Source organism: Salmo salar, chromosome 01 (genome assembly GCF_965601325.2).
Source record: "Salmo salar chromosome 01, fSalSal1, whole genome shotgun sequence".
NCBI classification, from domain to species: domain Eukaryota; kingdom Metazoa; phylum Chordata; class Actinopteri; order Salmoniformes; family Salmonidae; genus Salmo; species Salmo salar.
In genome coordinates, this window is record NC_138291.1 from 88,374,011 (window position 1) to 88,395,873 (window position 21,863).

The following is a 21,863-nucleotide window of genomic DNA, read 5'->3' on the forward strand; positions in this document are numbered from 1 at the left end:
TCACCTCCCCTCCCCATTCCACTGGACTCCCCTCCCTTCACCCCTCTCTTCCCGTCTCTCCCTAGCCACGGTCGGCCGCCTCAGATTTCCTCAGCTGCTTTGATAATAACAGGCCTGGACAGGCCAGTAAAGTAACGACCACCACGTCTGGCCATGACATGGCACAGTCAGTCTGCATGGTTACCGCACCCCGTGTAATGCTTCGCTCTGATGTGTTGGCACTAATGCATTCAGTCCCATTTAACGGAAGCACTCCGAGAGAAACAGACACTACAGTCCACGGTATACTAATGAATAAATAAATATCTAGGTCTATTAGACAGACATGTCTATGGTATAGGACTAATGATAGGACGACTTTGTTTTATTACGATGGGGAGATGAGGAGTGTGTGTGTGTGGGCGTGGGCGTCAGTGTGAACAGCATGGGCAGCGCCATGAAAATTCCCCCCAAAATAAGGAGGACAAGCACTCACCTCCACCGCCTCCCAGAAGACTGGAGTTAGCTGTGGAAGAGATGAAAAAGACAACATAAGTTCTCATGTTTAAAGATTGTTCAAACAGATGTGGATCATTAAGATTCAGCTCAGTCAGCACTTCTTCTTTTGGCAACATGACAAAAGTCAGCGATATTCAGATCCATGCAGATCAAACAAACGCTATCACACCAAACTGTTAGGACACTTGAATCAGCCAACAGTTTTACAACAGAGGAGTTTCTAGTACTATCGGAGTTCTGACTGAATATAAAACACCTTTACACACACACGCACACAATCAGAGTCCTGTGTGAGGGCCTGCTGATGTTCTGAACAAAATACCTCCACCAGCTCTGTGAAGGCTCTGTGATAACAGCGTGTGTTAGATGTAAGGCATAAGTGCTGAGCAGCAGTGAGTTTGAGCAGCGACCAGCCAGTTGCTGTGCTAGGAGAGGAGAGGAGGAACCCTTTGATGGTAATATCCTTAACATGTCTGAGAGAGAGAGAGGGCGAGAGAGAGAGAGAGAGAGAGAGAGAGAGAGAGAGAAAAAAAGAGAGAGAGAGAGATGGCGAGAGAGAGAGCGAGAGCGAGAGATAGAGAAAAAAGAGAGAGAGAAAGCGAGAGAGAGAGGGGGAGAGAGAGAGAAAAAAGAGAAAGACAGAGAGGGTGAGGAAGAGAGAGCGAGAGAGATAGAGGAAAAAAGAGAGAGAGAGAGCGCAAGGGGGAGAGAGAGAAAGCGAGAGAGAGCGAGAGAGAAAGAGAAAGAGAGGGAGAGGGAGAGAGAGAAAGGGAGAGAAAGAGAGACAGAGAAAGAGAGAGAAAGAGAAAGAGAGAGGGAGAGAAAGAGAGAGGGAGAGAGAGAGAAAGAGAGCGAGAGAGAAAGAGAGATGGAGAGGGAGAGAAAGAAAGAGAAAGGGAGAGAGAGAGAGAGAGAGAAAGGGAGAGAGAGAGAGAGAGAGAGAGAGAGAGAGAGAGAGAGAGAGAGAAAGGGAGAGAGAGAAAGAGAGAGAAAGAGAGAGGGAGAGGTAGCACAGATAAGAGGTCTAAAAACCTCCAGTTTAAATAGTCATGTGTAGTTCTATTCTGAAACAGCGTGACACAGTTAGGCTCATAAACACTCATTAAATACTCTGTCCTGTGTTGTTAGTGACTCACGCAGCCTCCTCTTCTCATTGGAGAATATATCATTAAAACTTAACACATCATTTAGTTTTACGTGTTGTCAGTTCTACACATCCTCTGAGTCCCTATTTCCTATATAGTGCACTACTTTTGATCAGGGCCCATAGGAGATTTATGCATCCCAAATGGAACCCTATTCCCTATATAGTGTAGTGCACTGCTAGGGCCCTATCCTCTCTCTACACTGGAGGGAGAGATTAGTGTGGATTAAAGTTATGTTGGTTCATTTGACTGTTACTGAAAGGGAAAGTAGGTAGAGCTGCGTTTGAAGTGTGGTTCATGCAGCGGGCAGAGAGGACTCATCAAACTGTATCTTCCACAACAGCAATCATATTCACATTATCCAACCACTGCATACACACTGACAGGGTTGGGTAGGTTACTTCCTACATGTAATCTGTTATGGTAACTAGTGTCCATAATTGTAATCAGTAATGTAACTTTTGGATTACTTTCCATTAGAAGAAGACAAAAATGTATATTACCAATTAAACAACATCTACTGCAGGATAAATCAATGTTAGAGTTTACATAGCTGGCCATAAATGGATGTTGCATTTTACTTTATGGGTTATGTAGGCTTCTAACCCATTGCTTTCTACTTCAATACAGATAATACAATTATTATATATTTAAATTAAAAACCAAATTCTGTCACATTTCCAGTCATTCCAATTAATTTAATACCCCTTGGTCTATAAGAATAGGACTTAAAAATATGGAAATATAGATGAATCTAATTGATTTACCTGAGCTTAACCCAAAACTACGGACTTGTTAGTCTACTCTGGTATTTGTTATGTTGTCATGGAGGACTGATTGGGCTTATTGCTTCCAGTTGAAGAATAAATGCTGCTCTCATGAAATGGAACGCTTCGAGCCTATGCTTACTGAAAACTGCTATTTACATGGGCTCCACCGCTCCACTAGGCTTCTCCCTTTCACCTCCCCTTCCCATACCACTGGACTCCCCTCCATTCACCCTCACCTCCCCTTCCCATACCACTGGACTCCCCTCCATTCACCCTCACCTCCCCTTCCCATACCACTGGACTCCCCTCCATTCACCCTCACCTCCCCTTCCCATACCACTGGACTCCGCTCCATTCACCCTCACCTCCCCTTCCCATACCCTATTCCACTGGACTCCCCTCCATTCACCCTCACTTCCCTTTCCCATACCCTATTCCACTGGACTCCCCTCCATTCACCCTCACTTCCCTTTCCCATACCCTATTCCACTGGACTCCCCTCCATTCACCCTCACTTCCCTTTCCCATACCCTATTCCACTGGACTCCCCTCCATTCACCCTCCCCTCCCTGTCTCCCCCTAGCCACAGTCACCGATATTCAAACCTGTGAGTGAGAGTGTCATTCCAATTGATCTAATCTGTTGTGTTATGATATTACATGTTACATATGACAATGCCCAGTGATGGTGTCTTGTAAAAGACTCACGTATGGCCTTGTATCATTTGAGCAGTTGACTAAATCAGTAGTTCTCAATTTTCTCCTCAGGGAGCCCCAGCTGTTGCATGACTAGCACACCTGATTCAATTTGTCAATTAACACAACAATAACGATTAAGGAATTTGGTTTTGTATGGGTTCTATACACTCGTATAATCAGTAGTGACTTGAGGAACCCTGGAGATCCTGAAGGAAATTATTGCTAGACAATGGTTCATATTTGCACCTTCGGGTAGTTGAGGGGTTCTTGGAGGAACCCTTAAAGGTTCAATCTAGCAACGGGTTCCTGGAGGAATACTAAAGTGGAAGCATGGCTTAGTAGGGGTGTGGCTTTAAGATGGATTTATTTTGGCCACCAGTTAAGAGTAAATGTTATTCCTGTTCATCTGTTCTGTTGTATTGTCATCACATGTGCATCCAAGATGGCGTAGCAGTCAGACATCTTTGTCTTCGTCTTGTCCTGTCCTGTGTATATATATTTTTATATCATTTTTCTTCGCATATATTTTCTAAATATTTTTCTTAACCTCAACTTCAACATACTCTACTGCAATCCGCCTCACCCAATGTGGTATGGATCTGCTATTTTTTTTACTGTAGAACCAGAACCCCCAACAGAAGCTAGCCAGCTAACTAGCTACTAGCTAGTAGTCAGCTAGCCACTGCTAGCGGCCATCAGCTAACCTTTAGCCCGGACAACTCTTGCCAGTCTGCACAGCGCAATTCAAACCAGAGCATATTGGACTTATCTTTCTCCATATCTCCGGATTCTTACCGCAAGCTCTGAACCTTTTCACCTGGATCATCGCAGGTTCGAGTGGCCAATCCTGGCTAACGTCACTGTCCCGAAGCAAGCACCAATTAGCCTGGAGCTAGCCTATGCAAGGCCCATCTCCCGGCTAGCTGAAGAGGTCCATCAGCCACTCCTTGGGCTACAATACCTATTTTGCCAATTGGCCTGGACCCCTTTTACTGCCAATACGGAGCCCCGCCGATCCATCACAACTGGACTACCGATGTAATCTGCCCGAGGGGTTTTTTCAACAGGCTCCTCCGTCGCGACGTCCCCTGAATGTCCATCTGCTAGCCTGCTAGCCGCGGCCCGCTAGCTGTCTCGAGCATATCGGACAGTTAGCTGAAGAGGCCCATCAGCCAATTTCTTGGGCCATTATACCTATTTTGCCAATGGGACTGGAACCTTTTACTACACGGAGCCCTGCTGATTCATCACGATTGGTCTGTCGATGTAACTGCATGAGGTGGATACAACAGTCTTCTTCCGTCGCGACATCCCTCTAAGGCCCCTCTGCTAGCTTGCTAGCCCCAACCCGCTAGCTGTCTGAATAGCCATGTCTCCAGCCCGCCTAGCTACTCACTGGACCTCTATGATCACTCGGCTACGCATGCCTCTCCCTAATGTCAATATGCCTTGTCCATTGCTGTTTTGGTTAGTGATTGTCTTATTTCACTGTAGAGCCTCTAGCCCTGCTCAATATGCCTTAGCTAACCCTTTAGTTCCACCTCCCACACATGCGGTGACCTCACCTGGTTTAAATTAAGTGTCTAGAGACAATATCTCTCATCATCACTCAATGCCTAGGTTTACATAATGTCTGTACATTATGCCTTGAATCTATTCTACCACGCCCAGAAATCTGCTCCTTTTACTTTCTGTTCCGAACGTACTAGACAACCAGTTCTTATAGCCTTTAGCTGTACCCTTATCCTACTCCTCCTCTGTTCCTCTGGTGATGTAGAGGTTAATCCAGGCCCTGCAGTGCCTAGCTCCACTCCCATTCCCCAGGCGCTCTCATTTGTTGACTTCTGTAACCGTAAAAGCCTTGGTTTCATGCATGTTAACATTAGAAGCCTCCTCCCTAAGTTTGTTTTATTCACTGCTTTAGCACACTCTGCCAACCCTGATGTCCTAGCCGTGTCTGAATCCTGGCTTAGGAAGACCACCAAAACCCCTGAAATTTCCATCCCTTAGTGTAACAGTTGCAATCTACTGCAGAGATAGCCTGCAGACTTCTGTCTTACTATCCAGGTCTGTGTCCAAACAATTTGAGCTTCTACTTATAAAAATCCACCTTTCCAAAAACAAGTCTCTCACCGTTGCCGCTTGCTATAGACCAAATTCTGCCCCCAGCTGTGCCCTGGACACCATATGTGAATTGATTGCCCCCCATCTATCTTCAGAGCTCGTGCTGTTAGGTGACCTAAACTGGGACATGCTTAACACCCCGGTTATCCTACCATCTAAGCATGATGCCCTCAATCTCACACAAATTATCAATGAACCTACCAGATACAACCCCAAATCCGTAAACACGGGCATCCTCATAGATATCATCCTAACCAACCTGCCCTCCAAATAAACCTCTGCTGTCTTCAACCAGGATCTCAGCGATCACTGCCTCACTGCCTGCGTCCGTAATGGGTCTGCGGTCAAACGACCACCCCTCATCACTGTCAAACGCTCACAAAAACCCTTCAGCGAGCAGGCCTTTCTAATCGACCTGGCCCGTGTATCCTGGCAGGATATTGACCTCATTCCCGTCACTAGAGGATGCCCGGTTATTCTTTAAAAGTGCTTTCCTCACCATCTTAAATAAGCATGCCCAATTCAAAAAATGTAGAACCAGGAACAGATATAGCCCTTGGTTCACTCCAGACCTGACTGCCCTTGACCAGCACAAAAAAAATAGTGTGGCGTACTGAATTAGCATCGAATAACCCCGTGATATGCAACTTTTCAGGGAAGTTAGGAACCAATGTACACAGGCAGTAAGGAAAGCAAAAACTAGCTTTTTCAAACAGAAATTTGCATCCTGTAGCACAAACTTCAAAAAGTTATGGGACACTGTAAAGTCCATGGAGAATAAGAGCACCTCCTCCCAGCTGCCCACCACACTGAGGCTAGGAAACACTGTCACCACCGATAAATCCACAATAATTGAGAATTTCAATAAGCATTTCTTTACGGCTGGCCATGCTTTCCACCTGGCTACCCCAACCCCGGTCAACAGACCTGCACCCCCCACAGCAACTTGCCCAAGGCTCCACCATTTCTCCTTCACCCAAATCCAGATAGCTGACATTCTGAAAGAGCTGCAAAATCTGGACCCTACAAATCAGCCAGGCTAGACAATCTGGACCCTCCCTTTCTAAAATGATCTGCCAAAATTGTTGCAACCCCTATTACTAGCCTGTTCAACCTCTCTTTCGTATCGTCTGAGATCCCCAAAGATTGGAAAGCTGCCGCGGTCATCCCCCTCTTCAAAGGGGGAGACACTCTTGACCCAAACTGCTACAGACCTATATCTATCCTACCCTGCCTTTCTAAGGTCTTCGAAAGCTAAGTTAACAAACAGATCACCGACCATTTCGAATCCCACCGTACGTTCTCCCCTATGCAATCTGGTTACCGAGTCATGGGTGCACCTCAGCCACGCTCAAGATCCTAAATGATATCATAACCTCCATCGATAAGAGACAATACTGTGCAGCTGTATTCATCGACCTGGCCAAGGCTTTCGACTCTGTCAATCACCACATTCTTATCGGCAGACTCAACAGCCTCGGTTTCTCAAGTGACTGCCTCGCCTGGTTCACCAACTACTTCTCTGACAGAGTTCAGTGTGTCAAATCGGAGGGCCTGTTGTCTGGACCTCTGGCAGTGGGGGTGCCACAGGGTTCAATTCTCGGGCCGACTCTCTTCTCTATATACATCAATGATGTCGCTCTTGCTGCTGGTGATTCTCTGATCCACCTCTACGCAGACAACACCATTCTGTATACTTCTGTCCCTTCTTTGGACACTGTGTTAACTAACATCCAGATGAGCTTCAATAACATACAACACTCCATCCGTGGCCTCCAACTGCTCTTAAATGCAAGTAAAACTAAATGCATGCTCTTCAACCGATCGCTGCCCGCACCTGCCCGCCCGTCCAGCATCACTACTCTGGACGGTTCTGACTTAGAATATGTGGACAACTACAAATACCTAGGTGTCTGGTTAGACTGTAAACTCAGACTCACATTAAGCATCTTCAATCCAAAATTAAATCTAGAATGTACTTCCTATTTCGCAACAAAGCATCCAATCATATCCTCGTAAAGCTGACTATCCTACCAATCCTCGACGTCGGCAATGTCATTTACAAAATAGCCTCCAACACTCTACTGAGCAAATTGGATGCAGTCTATCACAGTGCCATCCGTTTTGTCACCAAAGCCCCATATACTACCCACCACTGCGACCTGTATGCTCTCATTGGCTGGCCCTCGCTACATATTTGTCACCAAACCCACTGGCTCCAGGTCATCTATAAGTCTTTGCTGGGTAAAGCCCCGCCTTATCTCAGCTCACTGGTCACAATAGCAGCACCCACCCGTAGCACGCGCTCCAGCAGGTATATTTCACTGGTCACCCCCAAAGCCAATTCCTCCTTTGGCCGCCTTTCATTCCAGTTTTTTGCTGCCAATGATTGGAACGAACTGCAAAAATCACTAAAGCTGGAGACTCATATCTCCCTCACTAACTTTAAGCACCAGCTGTCAGAGCAGCTCACAGATCACTGCACCTGTACATAGCCCATCCAACTACCTCATCCCCATACTGTTATTTATTTATTTTGCTCCTTTGCACCCCAGTATCTCTACTTGCACATTCATCTATCACTACAGTGTTTAATTGCTATATTGTAATTATTTCGGCACTATGGCCTATTTATTGCCTTACCTCCCTTATCCTACCTCATTTGCACACACTATATATATAGACTTTTTCTATTGTATTACTGACTATATGTTTGTTTATTCAATGTGTATGTAACGTTTGTCGTTCAAGGTAGACCAAGGCGTAGCGTGAGTTGAGTTCATCATCTTTTATTTTAAAGGTGAACCAGCAAAAAACAATAAACAACACAACGAACGAACGAACGAAAAGCTTCGTAGTGCAAAATACATGCAACCAAACAAAGACAAGATCCCACAACTGACTGTGGGAAAAAGGGCTGCCTAAGTATGATTCCCAATCAGAGACAACGATAGACAGCTGCCTCTGATTGGAAACCATACTAGGCCAATCAAAGGAAAAACCAACATAGAATTACAACACATAGAATGCCACACCCTGACCAAACAGAGAAAAACCGTCTCTCTCAGGTCAGGGCGTGACAGTGTAACTCTGTGTCGTTGTTTGTGTCGCAGTGCTTTGCTTTATCTTGGCCAGGTCGCATTTGTAAATGAGAACTTGTTCTCAGCTAGCCTACCTGGTTAAATAAAGATTAAATAAAAACCAAAAAACATGTTAAGGTTGAAATCTGACAGTTTTGTAGCTTCAATGAGGCTAACATAGGTGTATGAGTTCCTCGAGAGCCTATGCAAATCCCAAAGTTGGAATAGTTACAAATGTATTACTGTATGTAATCAGCAATGTTTATATTATATTAAATGATGTAACAATATTCAAGTGATATTTTAATATGCAGTGTACAAACTTAACATGATAAACAGGAATAACATTTATGCTAAAAGGGTGACTAAAAATAACTATCTCTAATCTGATAGGCTGCCACCTCTACAATATATTATTAAAAATGATAAAAATTGAGCCCCTCCCATCACAAAAAGGTTCTGGTTTGAACCTTTACACAGGGGTTCCTCGAGGAACATTTTTAAACTAGAAACTAGAGGCCCCTCAAATTCAAATACGGGCCCCAAAGCCAGTTCCACTGCTTTTCTTTAACTCTTCCACTCTAATCAGATTTAGACCTGGGAACAGAAAAACAGCTGTACTTCAGACCTGCAGGGTTTGAATACCCCTGCTGTAGGCTAACACACTGCTAGACTATCACTATACTGCACTGTCTGACTCAAATCTGACTAATGCCTCAATACCGATCATAGAACAATGATCATAGAACACAAAGCTATTCTGCATACTGTAGATGAATTTACTTATACATAAAAATAGACCATATGCATAGAACAAGCAACCGCTCCGGAACGTGTTGGATCAGAAACATCCCATTGGTCTAATGTGGCAATATAACAACAACTATTATTTAAATTATTTCTCTAGTTGTTTCTCTCCTGGCCGTGAAAATGCTGAAAGGTGCTTTTAGAGGCTACACTGCTTCCACACCTTTCCATCACACACACACACACACACACACACACACACACACACACACACACACACACACACACACACACACACACACACACACACACACACACACACACACACACACACACAACCTTCCACACCTTTCCCCGACAACATTAGTAGCTCTCCTCATTGTTCTGAGTGCTGGGCGTGATGCATTGGTTGTGTCCCAAATGGCTCCCTATTCCCTATAGAGTGCACTACTTTTGACCAGGGCCCATAGTGCACCATGCAGGGAATAGGGTACCATTTGGGATGCAGCCAGTGTGTGTGGGCGCAGGGACAAAGAAACCTATCCAGCTAAAGAAAGAATTTCACAGAGCGGAGCGCTTTGCTTTTGTTGTTCTATGCTCACACACTAAACATAGCACAAGAGATGTGAAGAGGTGTGTGTGAGTCTGTGTCTGCGTCTGCGTCTGCGTCGTGTGTGTGTGTGTGTGTGTGTGTGTGTGTGTGTGTGTGTGTGTGTGTGTGTGTGTGTGTGTGTGTGTGTGTGTGTGTGTGTGGTGTGTGTGTGTGTGTGTGTGTGTGTGTGTGGAGAGAGAGACGATCCGCTTGCATGCTTTACAACAGAAACCCTCTTCTAGGTCATTCTGTGTTGACAGAGGTGTTTGTGTTTCTTTTAATCTCAGTTTATACAGTTCTACAGCTGTCTGCCCATCATCACAGTGAAGGTTGAACAGAACTCTAAATAAAGTCACCACAGAAATATACCCCACAACTTCGGACTGTCTTAGTTTGCAGTAAATGCCATAGTATCCATAGGAAGAGGTCTATCTACATGAAATAAAGTCAAGAATCATCCTAGTGCTATGTAGTGTGTAGCTACGCTACAGGCGCCAGCTAACTGATCAGGCTCCTATGCAATGTTTCCTTTAAACCACGCGCAGGCGCGCAGCTCCCCCGGGACTGCCACGCAGAAGAAATATCAGCCTGCTCAGAGAAGCACAAGACTGAACTTCACTTCTAGTTTTCCCCTTTAGTTAACACTATCAACGTTTCCCTCTGCTGTGGGAATTGTGATCCAATCAACACAATATTTGCCACTTTCAATGCAACATACCAAAACAAAATGAACTATGCAAGAGATTTTCTTGTAGGCACAGCGCTTAGGAGTAGGATTCTATTGCATTGACAGGCAGCACTCAGGCCCAACTCTATTCCTATATGCAAATAGACCATTGCCATACATGGATCTGTGCCAGTAGATGTGCTGGTTTTGAGATCAAAGCGAGATCTGCATGTAGCCACATGTGCACATTTGTTCATATCCTTTGCTAGTTAGTGAGTTATTAGCCTTGTTATAGATAATTTGAAGTCGGCAATGGGGGAGTGGTTGCTTCCTACAAGAGCACAAAACATGCACATTTCTAGACATCTTTGAAAAGCAAGTCAGGTAAATAGCTATTTTTTTCTGTAAAAGGGCAGTGTTGCCAATACGCAGAGGATATCATCATATGTCTGATTCCCTGTAATAATGGTATGGGAATAATGATGCATTTTATTTTGTAAAGTGGTTTCAAGCATCAAAAAACAACATTTTCAGTCACCTTCTTGTCTGGAGGACAAGTGGAGAAACAGGTTCATCTCAAGCCCTGCATGTTTTTTTCAAAGGTCTCATGGAATGTAGGTCTACATTGAACACCACACATTGGCTGCTACTGTAGGCTGAATGATAGAACAGCTATTTCCATGTTAAAATGTTATGGGATACATTTTCTCCATTGTTTTTGATGGTAGCCACTCAGGTAGACCTACATTATGATCAAATAGCCACAGTAGTCTACTTGGCCACTGTTAAAACTAACTTAAAAAGGTAACAGCCTCAAGGTTCACAGTAAAAGCGCACCAGAAGTTGCAAAGAATTTTCAATGTTCAAGTGTGCGCTCAGCAGACCTGAAATTTGCTCTGTGCCGAAGAAAATTAGAGGGAACATTGGTCCTATGACAATATTATATTGCTAATTGTCGGCCGTCCGCAGTCATTCCCCATGGGCTTCATCTCTGTTGATCTACGGCAGTACAGCCAGACCCCAGCCTCACCCTACCCCAGCCTCAGCCCAGCCTTAGCCCTGGGCAACTCAACCCCTAGACAGACCAGCCAATGTAGAGAGGAGGTACTTCATAATTAATACCACACTATTAAATATGTATTATGGACTGGATGTGGCCAAATATGGATTTTTGTTTAGATTTTTCACTCAGGATAATTGAAGCACTTTTCAGGCTTGTCATATTGAATAATGTTTATAAATCTATACAGATGTAGTATCTTAATTTAAGACAGTTTGCTACAGCAGGAAAATAATCCTGCAGCAACAGAAAATGTGAATTATTATGTGGATTATAAATTATGGGCATTTTTGTTGGGGTTGATACATTTTTCGTAAGGGAAAATTAAGTCTGAAATCTCAAAGTGGAAAATACAAACTTCAGAAGCCTTTTTAAACCTCAAATATAAATACATTTCATGCATTGCATGAAAGTTGTCCAGCAACAGGGTGATCAAATTAAGCAACAGAGTGATCAAATGAAGATCAAATTAAGATGAAGGCTGTTATGTTGGCTTCTGCTTTACTCGATACAAGGTTGAGCGCTGTGAGTCGTTGTTTATTTGTACACACTGTGTGAGACTGTGTGATTGTGTGTGTTTGAGTGAGACACTTTGAGAGAGTACAGGTTAGCTTTACTCTTTTCTTTTCTCAGCAGCTGTTCCATATTTGTTCCTTGCTCCCCTTTGCTCCCCTGCTCCTGAAGGGAAATAGTTAAAACGAGTCCCCATACATTTTGGGATTATAATGTCTCCCTTGATATCTGTCTGTCGCTGAGGGCTGTGTTGCTCTTGTTTTCTCCCTCTGTGGAGGTAACTGATATTTTGTGTGCACAAGAAAAGAAGCTTGCGGTGTTCTAAAATAAAAGACCAAAAAAGATGAAAGACTGGAAGCTCCCAGAGATTCACATCATGAAGGGAAAAGAGAGAGGGAGGGAGGGAAGAATGAAAAGACATAAAGCGTCCCACGCACTGTTTTCCCCGTCTACCTTCCAGCGTGAACATTTACAACATAGTCCCCACTGAGAGGAGACGGCTGCTGATCGCTCTATCTGTTTCCCTGAGGGCCTCCCCCTCTCTCTGTCTCTCTCTCCCTTTCTCTCCAAATCTTTCTCTATCTCTATATTTCTCTCCAAATCTTTCTCTACTCCTATATTTCTCTACCAAATCTCTGTCTCTCTCTAAATATCTCTATTTCGCGCCAAATCTCTCTATTTCGCGCCAAATCTCTCCCTCTCCCTCTACTCTACTCTACTCTACTCTACTCTACTCTACTCTGCTCTACTCTGTGATTAACCATGGTGGTGGAGTAAACTAAGCACTCCCTCAGGGATAGGTATAGGCAAAAATGTCAAAATACCATACTTGTATTGAAATGTATTTCATTTAATGTATTTTGTATTTAAAAAAACAAAAATACATTTGCAAGTAGCTGGCCCAAACAGCAGCAACATTCTCAGTAACGCTTACCGAAATGTTTTACTTGCTATGACTAAGAGTGTGTCACACTGGGTATTATTATTGGCCTTGTTTTGGGGCAGAGCTCACTAGAATACTGCTCAGCATGCTTTGCAATACATATACATTTATATTTAGCGGGAGAGCAAACGGTGATCTAAAACTGGAACAACCATTTCAGTAACGGGTGCAATAAGTCCAAGTAGCAGATTGGAATAGTTTAGAAAAATGTATGTTATTTATATTTGAATAGCATTATATTAATGAATCAATCAATGTACATGTAAAAACATACATATTAAAAACAAACATTTCTACAAAGCCTCAGACAACTCGTAGAACAGCTAAGTGCTCCGAAAAATGTAATAGTTGAATATAAATAGCCTAAAAGGTTTGCAATGTTATAAACAAGTGAAGCAAGGATACATTGTTTGTATATGAAAACTGAGATAACCGAATGATATATTAGCTAGATTATTAGGCTAAATATTAGATTATTAGGCAAAATATTGACACCACTTTCATGTGCAATCGATTGATTCTAACTGGTAGACTGAAACACTAATATCAATGACAAGGATGATCCCAGATCTGTTCTTAAATGGCAGGGGCAACCACATATAGTAGACTGAAACACTAATATCAATGACAAGGAGGATCCCAGATCTGTTCTTATATGGCAGGGGCAACCACATATAGTAGACTGAAACACTAATATCAATGACAAGGATGATCCCAGATCTGTTCTTATATGGCAGGGGCAACCACATATAGTAGACTGAAACACTAATATCAATGACAAGGATGATCTGAGCCAGTTTAATACTCATCTAATTAAGGGCTATAGGCTAGTATTATCAAAAAACTCTAACCTAAGGGTCAATATACAATGCATTCGGAAAGTACCCCTTGACTTTTTCCACATTTTGATACATTATAGCCTTATTCTATAATGGATGAAATACACTTTCCCCCTCATCAATCTACACACAATACCCCATAATGACAAAGTGAAAACAGGTTTTTAGACATTTTTGCTAATGTATTAAAATAAAAAACAGAAATACCTTATTACATAAGTATTCAGACCCTTTGCTATGAGACTCAAAATTGAGCTCAGGTGCATCCTGTTTCCATTGATCATCCTTGAGATGTTTCTACAAGTTGATTGGAGCCCACCTTTGGTAAATCCAATTGATTGGACATGATTTGGGAAGGCACACATCTGTCTATATAAGGTCCCACAGTTGACAGTGCATGTCAGAGCAAAAACCAAGCCATGAGGTAGAAGGAATTGTCCGCAGAGCTCTGAGACAGGACTGTGTCGAGGTACAGATCTGGGGAAGGGTACCAAGAAATGTCTGCAGCATTGAAGGTCCCCAAGAACACAGTGGCCTCCATCATTCTTAAATGGAAGAAGTTTGGAACAACCAAGACCTTTCCTAGAGCTGGCCGCCCGGCCAAACTGAGGAATCGGGGGAAAAGGGCCTTGGCCAGGGAGGTGACCAAGAACCTGAAGCATGGTGGTAGCAGCATCATGGTGTGGGGATGTTTTTCAGCGGTATGGACTGGGAGACTAGTCAATATTGAAGGAAAGATGAATGGAGCAAAGTACAGAGAGCTCCTTGATGAAAACCTGCTCCAGAGAGCTCAGGACCTCAGACTGGGGTGAAGGTTCACCTTCCAACAGGACAACAACCTTAAGCAAACAGCCAACACAATGCAGGAGTGGCTTGAGGACAAGTCACTGAATGTCCTTGAGTGAACCAGCCAGGGCCCGGACTTGAATCTGATCGAACATCTCTGGAGAGACCTGAAAATACCTGTGCAGCGACGCTCCCCATCCAACCTGAAAGAGTTGAGAGGATCTGCAGAGAAGAATGGGAGAAACTCCCCAAATACAGGTGTGCCAAGCTTGTAGCGTCATACCCAAGAAGACTAAAGGCTGTAATCACTGTCAAAGGTGCTTCAACAAAGTACTGAGTAAAGGAACTGAATATTTATGTTAATGTGATATTTCCATTGTTTTGTGGGTTTTTTTTGCATAAAATTAGAAAAAACAGTTTTTGCTTTGTTATTATGGGGCATTATGTGTAGATTGATGAGGAAAAAAAACAAATGTAATCCATTTTAGAATAAGGATGTAACGTAACAAAATGTGTAAAAACCCAAGGGGTCTGAATACTTTCCGAATGTACTGTATTAGATCTATGGAAACATTGCTTAACTTGCTACTTCATGTTTAATTATTTACATTGTTTAATTATTTAATTGTAGAGCATCTGTAGGCGTACCTGAAGCCCAGTTCCTTCCTGCCATTAGGCTACAATGATTTGTTCTGCAATTACGAAAACCATTGTCATCATATCGTATTTTTAGGTTACGTTGATATTGTCTATAGCCAACGAGGGACTTTGGCTTTTTTCATTCTTGCTCACAGTTTACACAAACTGAAGAAATGCAGAATTTACATAATCAAACATTGCCTACAGAATAGCATGAGAAAACACTTAGAATACATAACACATGGCCAACATAATACAACATCTTAAATACATAACACATGGCCAACATAATACAACATCTTAAATACATAACACATGGCCAACATAATACAACATCTTAAATACATAACACATGGACAACATAATACAACATCTTAAATACATAACACATGTACAACATAATACAACATCTTTGAATACATAACACATGGCCAACATAATACAACATCTTAAATACATAACACATGGTCTACATAATACAATATCTTAAATACATAACACATGGCCAACATAATACAACATCTTAGAATACATAACACATGGCCAACATAATACAACATCTTTGAATACATAACACATGGCCAACATAATACAACATCTTAAATACATAACACATGGTCTACATAATACAATATCTTAAATACATAACACATGGCCAACATAATACAACATCTTAAATACATAACACATGGTCTACATAATACAACATAATACAACATAATACAACATAATACAACATAATACAACATCTTAAATACATAACACATGGTCTACATAATACAACATCTTAGAATAAATAACACATGGCCAACATAATACAACATCTTAAATACATAACACATGGCCAACATAATACAACATCTTAAATACATAACACATGGACAACATAATACAACATCTTAAATACATAACACATGGCCAACATAATACAACATCTTAAATACATAACACATGGCCAACATAATACAACATCTTAAATACATAACACATGGCCAACATAATACAACATCTTAAATACATAACACATGGCCAACATAATACAACATCTTAAATACATAACACATGGCCAACATAATACAATATCTTAGAATACATAACACATGGCCAACATAATACAACATCTTAAATACATAACACATGGCCAACATAATACAACATCTTAAATACATAACACATGGACAACATAATACATCTTAGAATACATAACACATGGCCAACATAATACAACATCTTAAATACATAACACATGGCCAACATAATACAACATCTTAAATACATAACACATGGCCAAAATAATACAACATCTTAGAATACATAACACATGGCCAACATAATACAACATCTTAGAATACATAACACATGGCCAAAATAATACATCTTAGAATACATAACACATGGCCAACATAATACAACATCTTAGAATACATAACACATGGACAACATAATACAACATCTTAAATACATAACACATGGCCAACATAATACAATATAATACAAAGGCTCCTGAGTGGAGCAGAGGTCTAAAGCACTGCATCTCAGTGCTAGATGCGTCACTACAGACCCTGGTTCGATTCCAGGCTGTATCACAACCGGCCGTGATTGGGAGTCCTACAGGGCGGTGTAGAATTGGCCCAGTTTCGTCGGGGTTGGCCGTCATTGTAAATAAGAATTTGTTGTTAACTGACTAGTTAAATAAAAACATATTATATACACTACCAGTCAAAAGTTTTGACACACCTTCTCATTCAAGCGTTTTTCTTTATTTTTACTATTTTCTACATTGTAAAACAATAGTGAAGACATCATAACTATGAAATAACGCATATGGAATCATGTAGTAACCAGAAAAGTGTTAAACAAATCAAAATACATTTTATATTTGAGATACTTCAAATAGCCACCCTTTGCCTTGATGACAGCTTTGCACACTCTTTGCATTCTCTCAACCAGCTTCATGAGGTAGTCACCTGAAATGCATTTCAATTAACAGGTGTGCCTTCTTAAAAGTGAATGTGTGGAATTTCTTTCCTTCAAAATGCGTTTGAGCCAATCAGTTGTGTTGTGACAAGGTAGGGAGGTATACAGAAGATAGCCCTATTTGGTAAAAGACAAAGTCCATATTATGGCAAGAACAGCTCAAATAAGCAAAGAGAAACGACAGTCCATCATTACTTTAAGACATGAAGGTTTGTCGCAAAAACCATCAAGGCCTATGATGAAACTAGCTCTCATGAGGACCGCCACAGGAATGGAAGACCCAGAGGATAAGTTCATTAGAGTTACCAGCCTCAGAAATTGCAGCCCAAATAAATGCTTCACAGAGTTCAAGTAACAGACACATCTCAAGATCAAATGTTCAGAGGAGACTGCGTGAATCAGGCCTTCATGGTCGAATTGCTGCAAAGAAACCACTACTAAAGAACACCAATAAGAAGAAGAGACTTGCTTGGGCCAAGAAACACGAGCAATGGATATTAGACCGGTGGAAATGTGTCCTTTGGTCTGGAGTCCAAATTGGAGATTTTTGTTCCAACCGCTGTGTCTTTGTGAGACGCAGTGTGGGTGAACGGATGCTCTCCGCATGTGTATTTCCCACCGTGAAGCATGGAGGAGGAGGTGTTATGGTGTGGGGGTGCTTTGCTGGTGACACTGTCTGTGATTTATTTAGAATTCAAGGCATACTTAACCAGCATGGCGACCACACCATTCTGCAGCGATATGCCATCCCATCTGGTTTGGGCTTAGTGGGACTATCATTTGTTTTTCAACAGGACAATGAGCCAACACACCTCCAGGCTGTGTAAGGGCTATTTGACCAAGAAGGAGAGTGATGGAGTGCTGCATCATATGACCTGGCCTCCACAATCCCCCGGCCCCAACCCAATTGAGATGGTTTGGGATGAGTCGGACAGCAGACTGAAGGAAAAGCAGCCAACAAGTGCTCAGCATATGTGGGAACTCCTTCAAGACTGTTGGAAAAGCATTCCAGGTGAAGCTGGTTGAGAGAATGCCAAGAGTGTTATTTTGTAGTTTTGATGTCTTCACTATTAATTCTACAATGTAGAAAATAGTAAAAATAAATTAAACCCCTTGAATATGTAGGTGTGTCCAAACTTTTGATTGGTACTGTATGTATAAATGTTAAATTAATTGTGGAAAAACTAAATGAAATAGTACAGAAGACAGCCCAGAGACACTGTAAAGCGTAACAGAAAAATCCCTCTCAGCTCTCCGTCTCTCTTTTTTACTTCTTTACCACTGTCACGACTTCCACCGAAGGTGGCTCCTCTCCCTGTTCGGGCGGTGCTCGGCGGTCGTCGTCGCCGGCCTACTAGCTGCCACCGATCCATTTTTCCTTTTCGTTTGTGTCTGTCTGTTTTATCACACCTGTGTTCACAGTTGATTTCGGTGGGTTTATTTACACCCCGCTGCCTGCTAGTCTTTGTGCGGGATTGTTTGTATGTGTTCTACGTTAGGGGTGTGTCTGCACCACAGGGTTTTCGTTTCATTCGGTAATGTTCGGTAGTGTTACCGTTTCGAGATTTTGTTTAGGAGTCGAGGTTTCTCCTCCGTGTGTGCAATGAGTTTCCCTGTGTGTGGCGACTTCGTTTTGTGCGTGTTTTCCCCCATGTTGTTGTTGAGTCGGGACTACATTAATAAACGCTTCCTTGCTCTCCTGCTCCTGATTCCTGATTCCTACTAGGAGGCATCGTAACAACCACATATTGGGGAGAGTAGCAAACCTGGGTTCAAATAATATTTGAAATGTTACAAAACTGTATTATGTAAAAAATATATTTCGAAAAATATGACTTTGAATATCCATAAATAATTGAAGAGCTACAGCGAGCTCTTTAGCCTATATTGTGGATTCATCTTCAGCATGGGACAGCTCCTGTAACCCTTAGTTAAGTTTCACTTTGTAACGAGCGCACTACGTGGCGTTTTGGGAAATGGGTGTGACATCTTCAGCCGTTATTTTTACGATGCATCGTTAAAACACTCGTAAGCCTAAGCTCCATTGTTATCAGAAAACAGGGCCCAGTGAAGAGGACTGACATAGGCATGCTATGTCACATGGGAGAACAGAGGGACTGGGAACTGTCAAAAAAATGGTCTGTGTCTGCCCGTGTGTCCGTTTGTCTGCCCGTGTGTCCGTCTGCCTGCCTGTCTGCCTGCCTGTCTGTCTGCCTATCTGTCTGCCTGTCTGGTCAGAATAACATCCTCTCTTTTAGTGCCTGCCAGCGTCCTCCACAGGGAGTTCCAGTAATCAAATTTGTCCTGAAAGACAGAACAGAGGAACACAGGAACAGAAAACAACCCCAAAACAACAAGGGTACGTTCCAAATGGCACCCTATTCCCTACATAGTGCACTACATTTGATCAGGGCCCATAAGGAATAGGGTGCCATTTGGGATGCACACCAAGAGGTCATAACACAACCAGTTCACAGCGTTACACTGTTCCTTGAATCCTCAGAACATGTATTATTTCCTTTATATGGTAGTTTACTGATATTCCGACAACATCCTCCTCCTCCCTTGTTTATGTATGCACACATGCACGCACATAAATGCACACACACAAATGCGCACACACACACACACACACACACACACACACACACACACACACACACACACACACACCCCACCCTAAGTCTTACAGGAAACCGGGCCATCCATATAAACATTCGTTACAGCAGCCAGGGGAAGAAAAGCCCTCAAGTTCTATTCTCTAACAGTAGGACAGTGGATCCCTTCCCCTCCTGAGTTCTATTCTCTAACAGTAGGACAGTGGATCCCTTCCCCTCCTGAGTTCTATTCTCTAACAGTAGGACAGTGGATCCCTTCCCCTCCTGAGTTCTATTCTCTAACAGTAGGACAGTGGATCCCTTCCCCTCCTGTGTTATATTCTCTAACAGTAGGACAGTGGATCCCTTCCCCTCCTGAGTTCTATTCTCTAACAGTAGGACAGTGGATCCCTTCCCCTCCTGTGTTATATTCTCTAACAGTAGGACAGTGGATCCCTTCCCCTCCTGTGTTATATTCTCTAACAGTAGGACAGTGGATCCCTTCCCCTCCTGTGTTCTATTCTCTAACAGTAGGACAGTGGATCCCTTCCCCTCCTGAGTTCTATTCTCTAACAGTAGGACAGTGGATCCCTTCCCCTCCTGTGTTATATTCTCTAACAGTAGGACAGTGGATCCCTTCCCCTCCTGTGTTATATTCTCTAACAGTAGGAGAGTGGAGCATGCAGAGCTAGTGACAGCTATCATCTGTTAAATCTACTCCGTAATGGATATAGGGAGCCTGATTCTTTATCTGATAAGGCTGGATGAAGGAGAGGCGTGTTTCTGGTGTGTGTGTGTTTCAGGGATCTCCTGTGGTCACCATAACAAGGGTTATAAATTGTGGTGGAAGACTGGAAGTGCTCCCTGCATGCCTGTAGATAGCAGGTCATTAAGAAACCGCTGAGCTGCGACGTTAGGCTGTAGCATCTCACGCATGTCCCTATACAGATTACCCTGGGTCCGCCCATTTCCTGTCTCTGTGCCCTTTGAACTCTGCTCAGTCTAGTGAATAGCAGGACTGTGTCACAAATCACTCAGTAGGTGACACCTCAGTGGAATTACTGAGGGGATTCAATGAATCTGACCCGGGACCCAGGTAGGCATGTTTTGCACCTGGTGAAAGTTGATTACATTCGTTTTAGAATAGGTAAGATATACAAAACCTTGCAGAGAGCCTATCTAACTGACAATTTCTTAGAAAAAATATAAACTATTGGAACCAAGACTTAAAAATAACTGATATTGGCACAAGATGGAGGGAGTGTTGGAACATAATTATGGAACAAAATTACAGTTAACAAAAATGTACTCTTAATTCAGTATAAACTAATGTAAATAATGTATTATACAAGAGACAAAATTCATAAATTCTACAGCACAACGGCAGAGTCATGTCTTAACTAACAATGACTCAATAATTCATGTCTTCTGGGAGTGCTATAAAGTCCAAAAGTTATGGGCAGAGTTAGAAAGCTGGCTGTCAGAAGTTTTACAATGTAAGTTTACTTTTAATCCATCTATCAACATATTTCAAGACATTACATATGAGGGTGTGGTGAAATACCCAATGGGTTGGACAATATTATTTTCATCACTTATATTGAAGAAGACATTACTTAAACACTTGAAGTCAAATGATACTCCAACTTCAAGATAAGGGAAGAATCAAATGTTTTATTATTTAAATATTGAAAAATAAAACTGTCTACAGACAGAAACAAGATAACAATCTGAAGCCATATGGGGCAGAGTCTTACAAGCATTGGAAACAACTAATGGCTGAAACCAATTGCTATTGACTATGAGAAAAAATAAGAAACAATATCATAAATAAGCAAAACATTGAATAAATATGAAAAAGCACTGATATGGTGTCAACATGTCAACACTGAGCAAGTGTGATGTCATTAACGTTTGTAGATTTTTTTTAATGTTCTGTGCAATAAGTCTTTGCCTAGTCATGTCGAGTCCTTGCCTAGTCATGTCGAGTCCTTGCCTAGTCATGTCGAGTCCTTGCCTAGTCATGTCGAGTCCTTGCCTAGTCATGTCGAGTCCTTGCCTTGTCATGTCGAGTCCTTGCCTAGTCATGTCGAGTCCTTGCGTAGTCATGTCGAGTGCTTGCCTAGTCATGTCGAGTCCTTGCCTTGTCATGTCGAGTCCTTGCCTTGTCATGTCGAGTCCTTGCCTA

At 42.4% G+C, this 21,863-nt stretch overlaps 1 protein-coding gene across 2 annotated transcripts in view; it reads right to left on the reverse strand.

Annotated features, from left to right (window-relative positions):
- The window catches only part of macrod2 (mono-ADP ribosylhydrolase 2), a 1,142,091-nt gene that overhangs the window by 845,106 nt on the left and 275,122 nt on the right, over positions 1 to 21,863 (reverse strand). For both annotated transcript variants that reach the window (XM_014207733.3, XM_014207725.3), the window contains exon 4: positions 476 to 505. In XM_014207733.3, the coding sequence (XP_014063208.1) occupies positions 476 to 505 (30 nt within the window). The remainder of the gene's footprint in view (positions 1 to 475; positions 506 to 21,863) is intronic.